We start from the raw sequence: 9,726 nt of genomic DNA, 5'->3' as shown, positions 1-9,726 counted from the left end.
ATCCCGGGTCTCCAGGATAGCGCCCTGGGCCAAAGGCAGGCGCCAAACCGCTGCGCCACCCAGGGATCCCAGAGGATGGGATTTTAAAGAGTAGTGGAGAGCCTGACCTTTAACGCAGGAGGGAGTACTTGGTAACACGAGTGTATTGGTGCTTTGAAGGTGGCCGACTTCCTCTGGGAGGGTGTCACTGCGCTGGGCTAATAGGCTAATCCAGCATCTAGAACATTTTGTGCTCCTGATTCTTCCTCAGCTTTTGTTTCTTAAACCCTCAAGGCTTGCTCAGGTGCTGAGACATGTTTATTTCCCCCCTGCTCCCCCACCCTCCTCTGTGTAAAATACAGCTGTAGGATGAAGTGAAACCCTTTGTGCGTACCCCAGGGATATCCTACATTAATATCTTTAAGAATTGAGGTTCTGCACCATGATAAGAAAAAAAAATTATTATCTAATATCTTGCCTCTAAAGACCTACGTAAAAGGCTCAGGGATCTTCATAAAGAGACTACAGATTTCAGCATTCATAAACAAGAGAACATTTCCTCCGGTTGTTTCTGGAAATCCCTTCTAAACATCTGCGTTTTCTTCCAACTTAAGTAGCTTCCCACCCTCCTCTCCCCTGAGATCTGTTGCCACTCTGTGGGAGACTAAACTTCATAGCCAGTTTCAAACAAACAAACAAACAAACAAAAACCACAGCAAAATCCTGCAACAGCAATCTATCTCCATCCCCCTCCAAATCTCTAATTTCCTGCACTTAGAGAAAAAAAATAAATCAATCAATCCTAGGCTAGCTATCCTTGCGTTTCCATGGTCTTAGGATCCAAATGGAGAGATGCGACAACTTTGAAAACCTAATCAAACCTCAGATTTTGCTTTTATTATTTACTAGTTATTAACATATCCGCCCTCCCGATTAAGGAAGGCTGGATGGCAGGAGACACCGCGGAGGCGTGGGGGAGAAGTGTGAAAAGAAGAGATCCCAGCTCTGCCTGGAAGGCTGCGTGTGAACGAGCCCGGCTCCTCCGGCGGCTCCAGGCCGCGTTTTGCAGGCGGCCGCATCTGCCTCCCCTGTCTCCCTTACCTCCTTGATGTTCGGCACTATTTGTGGCCGGCGTGGTGGAAGGACACAGTGAGGTTCTCACCCCCGCCCCCCGCCCCCCGCTCCCATCCCCAGTTCCATCAAAGCGAACCCGGGCCAGCGCAAGGATCTCCGAGTTGCGAGTGTGCTGAGGCTGGGACTGTCACTCATTCTCCGCTCAGCGCGTGAACGCAGCTCGGCAGCCGCTGGCAGGAAACAATTCTGCAAAAATAATCGTACTCAGCCTGGCAATTGTCTGCCCGTAGGTCTGTTGCTCCGCCGCCGTCCACACTCTCTGCAAGGGGCGGGGGGCACAGAATTTGCCGCGGCGAGAACATCCCTCCCAGCCCGCAGATTACAATGCTGCAAACTAAGGATCTCATCTGGACTTTGTTTTTCCTGGGAACTGCAGGTACATTTTGAAATTACGATGGTTCCCCGTCCGCTGTCCTGGTTGCCCCCTTCCCCTTCCCCCTCCTTCCCCCTTCCCCCGAGGACGCTGTTGTTTGGGGTGGCTTTACGGGGGATGCTAAGGGCGGTCGCTGTCGCCGGGCCGGGGAAGGAGCGCGTCGCCCTGGCCGCCCCGCCGGACCCCGCGCTCCCCCGGGCCGCGCCGGACCCGGGCTGCCCCAGCGCCGCGAGCGCCCGCCGCGCCTCCGCCCCCGCCCCCGCCCCCGCCCCCGCCTGCAGCGCGCCCGCCCTTCCCACTTTGTGTGCCGGGGCGCGGGCAACCGAGCCGTCCGCTCCGGGGACGCTCCGGGGACGCTCCGGGGACGCCGCGGGTGCCGGGCAGCGCTCCTTCCCGCGGCGGGCGGGGGGCGGGCGGGGGGCGGGCGGGGGGCGGGGGTGCCGCGGCTCGGGGTGACAGGAGTGAACAATAAGGCGGGGGCAGCCGCCCCATCGCTATTTCCGCGGCTCTAATAAAGTGGGGCGCGCCGCCTTCGCGCCCAGCCCCCACGCCCCCCCGCGCCCCACACTGAATAACGGTTTGCAAAACGGGGCGAAATGGGCAGAACCGCAGGGCCGTGTGGCCGTTGTTGCACCCCCGTCGATATGACGTTAGTTTTTCATTTGCCAGATCGCTGGTTACTCGCAAAGCCTGCTCTCGGCCGGGAGCGCGGAGGGATGGGAGGGCCGAGCGCCGCGTTTTGACAGGAGGAAGCGCGGAGGGGCGGAGGGCGAGGAGGGCGTGATCGGGCCGCCTGGCGTGTGCGCGCGTGTGCGCGTGTGTGCGCGCGTGTGCGCCTTCGCCTTCGCCTTCGCCTTCGCCTTCGCCTTCACACGCGCCGCGCCGCGCCGCCAGCCCCGCGTTGCACGGTGCGCGAGCAGAGTGGCAGGTAGCCGCCCGCAGCACCTCGCCCCAGCCCCCTTTCTTCGGGCGAGGTTCCCGATCCGTGCAAAGTGCGAACAATAGGGAGCGGAGGGGCGACGGCCGAGGGACGCTGCGCGGGTGGCGGGGGCTGCGCGCCGCCCAGACACCCCGGGCGGCCGGGAGGGAGGGCCGTGGCGCCACCGTGGGGGTGTTCCCGTCCCGGCCTCCGCGGGAGATTCTTCGGTGCGCGCCCACACTCCCCTCCGGCTGCTGCCCCGCCCCGCCCCGCCCCGCCCCGCCCAGGGACTCGCACTCCGGCGCGGACCGTCGGGGAGGGGCAGGAAAGGGAGCGGGGGCCGCAGGGGGCCGCAGGGGGCCGCAGGGGCCGGGCGGGGCGGTGCCGGGGCGCAGGGGCTGCTGCCAGGTGCCTCGCGGGGACCGCCCTGGACGCCGCCGCGGGTGGGGGGCGCGGGCCGGGCCCTCTCCGGGCCGCACGGGAGCAGCCCGGGCCGCCGCCTCCGGCCAGCTCGGGTCCCTCTCCCCCGGCGGCCAATCAGAGCGGGGCTGGCTGGGCGGGAAGCCGCGGGACGCTCGTATGCGGCGCGGGTGGCGGCCCCGAGCTGCCAGGACCGGCTCCCGGTGTCCCAGCCTAACGGTCGCGCTCGGCCCCGCCGGGAGAAGCCCCGCCCCGCCCCGCCCCGCCCCGCCCCGCCGGCGGCCCCGCGGCCCGGAGGGAGGAAGACGGAGTCCGGGTGTCCCCGAGAGGCCGGGCCGCCCCGCGCGCCCACCCGCGCCCGCGCCCGCCCCCGCCCGCGCCGCCCGGGGCGCCCCCGCCGCCCTCCCGCCGGTCCCGGCCCGAGCGCGTCGGCCGCCGGGGCAGCGGGGCTGGGCCCACCGACGCGCGTGCGCCGAGCGCGGCTCGGGCCGGGGGCGAAGCTGGGGGCGAAGCTGGGGGCGGGGCGCACGGCTGGGCCCCTGCCCCCGGCCGGGGTCGCCCGGGGCGTGCCCTCCTCGGCGGTGCCGCCGGGGCCGCCTCCCCGCGGGGTGGGGGCGTGGCCGCGGAGACCCGGCCGTTGGGGGCCGTAGGGGCGGGTGCCCCCTCGGGGTCGGGCCTGGCGGCGGCGCGGCTGGTGCGCGCCCGGGAGCCCGGGCCGGGACTGGGGCTGCGCTGCAAGGCGGCACCCGGCCGGGGTCCCCGGTAGGGGAGCGGCCTCAGCCCCGGCCCCGGGACCCACGAGGACCCGGAGGGCGCAACACGAAACGCACCCACGGATGCTTAACAAAAGAAGTTGAACGGTTTTTGGAAGAGAAATAATATTCCATTAAATTCTCCATAATACCGTGGCTTAAAAAAAAAAAAAAAAAAAAAAGGAAGACTTCAAGCCAGAGGGTCAGGGCGAAAATAAAAACAATGTTATATATATATACACGCACATGCACACAAACATGTATATGTGTCTACGTAGTAATAATTATAGTAGTAATAATTATTATTATATTGGCCTCAAATGTCGTATCATCTCCAGGGACAATGGTGGTTGGGCCTCCGCACTCCACACGGTGCATATGGAGATTTGCATACAAGGTGCGCTAACCTTATTAGCGCGACACGAACCGGGCCTGCAGCCCCTGTCATTTTGGTGTCTTTTGCTCTTCAGGAATGAAGTGCAAGGTTGTGGAATTACTTAGCAAATTTGAGTCTATTCTAACAGCAATTTGGGATGTTTTGTGCAAAAAGGATCTGATCTGGAATGGTTAAGTCCCGTTTCTTTGACAATTTTACAGTCCTCTGCCAGTTTTACTTGCCAGAGTGAAGGAATGAATAGGACTGGGTTTCTAACAAGATAGCACTGGATTAAGAACAAAGGGCAGCTTTGCTACCTTACAAAAGCCAGCTAGCATGGATATAAGTACGTATAATATTCCTCACTAAATGAATTATCGAGACGTGTTTCAGCCGAGTTTGCTGTCGGTACAAGCATGCTGAGCTGTATTTTTTGCCTGTTAATTTTCATTTTAAGGTCAGAAATGTGTGTTTCTGAACAAAGCTGCAACTGAATGTAATATAGTCGTATTGAAGAATGTGGAAAAACTTTCATGACTCTGTCTTAAAGCCAAAAAGTTAATTTTCTGTCAACAAATATTAGCATATGTTAAAATACTGAAAATAACTCGGAATTTATTTAAAATTCAACAGAGTGAAACACAAAGAGAATATAAACCCGACGTTGTGGAAGTGTGGCCTGTCCTTTATTTGATAGTTTCTGAATCACTCTTCCTGCTGTGGCGGTTCTAGAGGTCTACCAATGATGCTGTTTTCAGTAGTCCAAAAATTTACATTTTTTTGAAAAGTCAGTTTTTCAAGAAGCCTCCCCTCTTTTTTCCCCCCAGCAGATTAAACTTGATGATATTTACCCAGGGTCAATTTAAAAAAAAAACATAATAATACTGCAATAGCAGAAAATAGCAGGATATGTATTCTTGTTCAGTAAAGAAGGTTCATCCAAGTCTCTATGCTGATTGATTAAGGATTCATTGACCGAACTGTTGACTGTTTCTTGAACTTGATAGCACAAGAATGAAGGAAGTCATTATTTGCAAAAATGCTCCCAAACCCCTAAATTTATGGTATAGGAGTATGGTCACAAGGGCAGTGATAAGAGAGAGCAGTTAGTCACAGGGAGCCCCCAAATTCTGAGTTTCGCATAGCGCTTCCCTTCGGAATACATTCATCACTAATTGACTACTTCAGATCGGTAATATGTAATTTAATGTAAGTAATCTGTATCTGTATTTTTCTGTCACAGGGAACAAGATCTTAATTGCCTTTCAAAATAAATAGCACCATTTTCTCATTCAAAACCTAATCTTTGGGCATGACAGATGTTTTTGTTTGCTACGGAACTCAGTTTCTTAAATTATAGGCAGCGTCTTGCAAACTTTACACCGTTTGAAATAGGGACTTTGGAATTCCTGATCCAACCACTTACATTTTTTAAGGTGACAAAGACTCTATTTAAAATGAGTTTGATGAATTCCCCATATTTACGTCTCCAGAGTTAAGGGACTGTGGCTGCTCTCCAGACAGAAAGTGACTTCAGTGCTACTGGCAGACCTCCAAAGATATTTTACAGACAATCCTTCCTGTCTTGGTGCGAAATAAGTGATTGACTACCTGTTGCTAAAGAACGGTTTGAACTTTCCCTGCCCATCTTGGGTTTGCGGGGATGGAGAGCAGAACCAATTGGCAGGGAGGGGGAGAAGGGACCGCACCTGCCATCATCAGTCTTCTGGGAAGAGGCAGCCTTAGACAAAGGCGTTTGCAAAAGACTCTCCAGTGCTATTTAAGTATTGAGTTTTGGAGCACACAAATGTTTTATGGTGTCAAGATAAATATTTTAATGTAGTTTCCATAACTGATAATTCCTCAGTTTAGTGATCTAACAAATATATAGGCTAAGAAACATCTGGAACTCTAAAAGAAATGGCAGCAAATTGCAAATACTGTTTTACTGGTCTTAAAAATGGGTTACAAATTAGACAAAATTGGAACCATGAATCAACTGGCTATGTAGTAAGTGACTACTTGAGTTTTGAGTTAAAAAAAGACTAAGGTTAAGGTCCCTTTAGTTAAAAAAGAAAGAAATGAGTAAAATTCAGAAGAGAGTTTTATACGTGTCTTAAAATAGTAGGTCTCTGAGCAATACTGTATAAGACAGCCTTTCAGCGAGACGGTAATGCCCAGAGACGCCTCTGAATCCTAAGGGTTAGGTGTCTGTGAGGCCCAGAGTTATCACTATATGGAAAACAATCCTAGTGAGCCTGTTACCAATAATCCAGACAGATGTGCTCACTACTGTAGGGCAATAAAACCCAGAAGTCCATCCGAAGGTCACAGTCATGTCACCTTTGCCTCTTGCCATTATTAATATTAACTCTTGGTGCCAAACCTTAAAACCATTCGCTGATGTAAAGGGACGTAAATTATTTGGCATCGCCAGTAGAGCCATTATGCCCATTCACTTCACGGTGTTGAAATGCTGTCTCTCAGCTGAAGATGCTCATTAGGAGCATTGCCTTTTGGTATTGGCCTGAGTGCCAAATGGCAGCCTTTCAGGCAGTTTCAGTACATGACAGTTAAGACACTTTTAGGCCGAGTCTACGCACAGCCACTGAGTTAACTGTATTCAGTTAGGATGACACACTTCTCCTTTCCTGCAGAATTAATTTAGCTCCCAAGCTCTGGAGAGCCTCCGAGAGGACTATGCTGAAGGTTAAACCATTTGCTCTATCTGTGTTTCTGAAAATAAGGTTTTAATAAACCTATTATGCATTCTTTTTCTCCCAGATAGATGTAAATATGTTTTCCTTTGAATTCAAAGACTACATCACTGATGGGACTTGAAAGGCTTCTGTGTGACCTGTATTCTACTCTCTATTCTCACTCAGGACTTTCTGATTTGTGACAGCAAACACTGGCAACCTCTGGCCCTGTTTTCTCTCTGTGTCATTCCTGAGATCATATGCGAGAAGCCTTTGGTGTCTGATTACCTCATCATTTAGGAATATTCAGAGTAATGTCACGGTGTGTGAGATTGTGTTACGTTAGGTATTCTCTTAAACAGTTGATCAAATATATTTACCGAGTGCTAGCTTTTTATCATCATCTCTGCGGGGAATGACAAAGGACTGGGATGACATACTTTCTGCAGTCAAGGAAGTTGGAGGGGAGCACTGCATAGAGAATAAGAGTGGCCCGCAGCCCCAGGTTGGAAGCCCAGCCACACAAACCCCTTATTTTACTATCCAGTCTTGGGTGAGCCATTTAACTTCCCCAAGCGTCAGTTTCTCCTTCTGCAAAATGGCAAAATTAGTCATGCCTCCATGTTAGAGTTGTGAATATTTTAGAGATCACTGGACTTCAGTGCATGCAAGCCCTATTTATTAATGAGAAAGAAAGATGTATCTGGATCTAGAAAAAAAAGTAATACTCAGACATAGTGCTCTTTTCAGAAGGACTTAAAGAATATCATGAGAACATGACTTCAGTGATTAGAACTTGACTTTGAAAAAATCTTGTTATATATGCCTGCATTGTCATGTTGGTTGTGAATATGTTAGAAAAGTGATCTCATTATAAGGCTGAAAGCCATAAGCACAAGGGTTGATCAGTTGTGAGGGCCCTCTCTAAGGAAAATACAAAACTCTTAGAATGTAAATGACCATGAGAACACATGAGCAGGTCCCCATCCCATAGCACCTTGGAAGGCGCCTGTGCAGTGTGGGGGCCCTGAAAGCATCTGACCCTGTGTTAGCGACTATGTCCTGGTCTGCTTGGGTCCACTTGCTTGAGAATATAGGCTCATCGTTCCGGTTTGTTAAGCATGTATCTCATAAAGGTTGTTTTGTGCTTTGAAGATCAGAATCTACATCGGAATCAAAGCTATTTTTGGAAAGAAGAAGCTATTTGACCTTTATTTTATAGAGAATCCTAAGTGAGACCTGAGGTGATTTAATATTTCTCACTGCTTATATTTTTGTAAATTACTATCTGGAATAAAATAAAGTAATTGCTATTATTATTCAAATGAGTCAGACATAAGTGCCCTACTGGCAGGGCAGGAAGTAGTTTTGCCAACTAAAAGGCATATGCTGTATTGGAGAAGAGGCTCAGACTGTGCTTCAGCTATCGAAGAGGAGAGAAACTGCACTGATAATATTAGTAATTGTGTCTTAATCATCATTATCCAGTCCCAGAATTCTGATAGGTGTTATATCACTTAATCTTCATATCATTTGTTCACTAAATATTTATTGAGTGCCTCGTTCTGAGAATCCAGCGGTAAACGTGTATCATCTCTGTCTTCATGGAACTTCCAGTCTCAGTGTGCAGGAATACAGACACTAAAAATGTAACACACACATATATTTAGAATCCCCGATAAAAGCTAAGGAAAGGAGCAGACTGCATGAGAGATTACTGGGGGGATCACCTTTGACTGCATGGTCAGGGTGGGTGAGGAGGTGACGTTTAAAGAACCCTGTGAAAGAAGAAGGACAGATGGTATTCTCATTTAAGGCATGGTTGGTTGACTTCTTAATTCAATAAACACAGAATCACAGCATATATTCTTGAATTAATTCAGCAAACTTTCCTGAAATCTAGAGAAGGGCCAAGTTGCTTCAGGAATTGTTCTGGGCTTCGGATTATAAAGTCGAGTAAGCTATGCTCCTGCCTCTAGAGCTTACCATCCAGTGTGGGAGATAAACATACTAGACTTATAAATAGAGACATGAATCGAATGCCATTGGAGCACGAGAAAGGAAAGCAATTAACTCTGCTTGGGCCTCTTGCGTTGGGCGTGGGGCACGAACTAGTTTGCCTTCAGTCCACAGTGTTTGAGAGAGGAGTACACCCAGCGATGCTGTGTGGGGACTTGGGGAGGAGTAGACAGAGATGAGCGGGGTGCTCTGTAAGGCCACATTGTGTTAGGTCTTCATATAGAAGCTGGGCCTGAGAAGGGCTAAGTGACTTGCACGAGTGAAGCTGGAACCATAACCTGCTGCATTGCATCCTGTTCTTGAAGTGAAGTGAAGTGACTTGCACGAGTGAAGCTGGAACCATAACCCATTAGTTGGCTGCATCGCATCCTGTTCTTGAAGTGAAGATAATTTGAATCACATAGCATCAGAATGTGAGTTTGCTTGTTGTCTGCCAGAAGTGAGGGAGGAGTGAGTCGGTGGAGGGGCCAACCAAGAGCTTTGGGGTCTGACAAGTCTAGGTTGAGTCCACTCACTGTTGGTGACATTCTGCACATTGCTGCACTTCTGGGCCTGCCTCCCCATCTGTAGAATGGGGATAATGCCCTTGTGGGCTATGGGGAACTTTAATAAAGTCTCATACATAAATCAAGTAATACGCAGTAAGCACTCTATATGTGCTTTAAAAAAGTTCATCTTGAGGGACACCCGGGTGGCTCAGCGGTTGAGCATCTGCCTTTGGCTCAGGGCGTGATCCTGGAGTCAGGAGATCGAGTCCCACATCGGGCTCCTTGCAGAGAGCCTGCTTTCCCCTCTGCCTTTGCCAGTGCTTCTCTCTCTCTCTCTCTCTCTCTCTCGAATAAATAAAATCTTAAAAAAAATAAAATAAAAAAGTTCATTTTGAGTGGTGCTTGGGTGGCTTAGTCGGTTAAGTATCTGATTCCTGATTTCCGCTCAGGTCATGATCTCAGGGTCGTGAGATCAAGATGCCCAGTTGGGCTCTGTGCTGGGCATGAAGCCTGCTAAAGATTCTCTGTCTCCTTCTCCCTCTGCCTTTTCTTCTACTCACATTCTCT

General features: G+C 50.9%; 1 protein-coding gene across 21 annotated transcripts in view; it reads left to right on the top strand.

Annotated features, from left to right (window-relative positions):
* Nucleotides 1-1,103: 1,103 nt before the first annotated feature.
* Nucleotides 1,104-9,726, top strand: part of NCAM1 (neural cell adhesion molecule 1) — a 299,065-nt gene continuing 290,442 nt past the window's right edge. For 9 of the 21 annotated variants that reach the window (XM_041771648.1, XM_041771642.1, XM_041771647.1 and 6 more), the window contains exon 1: nucleotides 8,773-9,084. Coding sequence is in view for 1 of the 21 variants with exons in the window: in XM_041771641.1 (XP_041627575.1) it covers nucleotides 1,438-1,489 (52 nt within the window). In the remaining 20 variants the exon portion in view is untranslated. Of the gene's footprint in view, nucleotides 1,490-8,772; nucleotides 9,085-9,726 lie in introns of those variants that run through there. The other 12 variants (XM_041771652.1, XM_041771651.1, XM_041771655.1 and 9 more) reach the window with 9 other exon arrangements.

The sequence above is a fragment of the Vulpes lagopus genome, chromosome 10 (genome assembly GCF_018345385.1).
Source record: "Vulpes lagopus strain Blue_001 chromosome 10, ASM1834538v1, whole genome shotgun sequence".
In the NCBI taxonomy this organism is placed as follows: domain Eukaryota; kingdom Metazoa; phylum Chordata; class Mammalia; order Carnivora; family Canidae; genus Vulpes; species Vulpes lagopus.
Note: the sequence above shows the minus strand (reverse complement) of the source record. Positions and strands in the feature narration are given on the sequence as shown.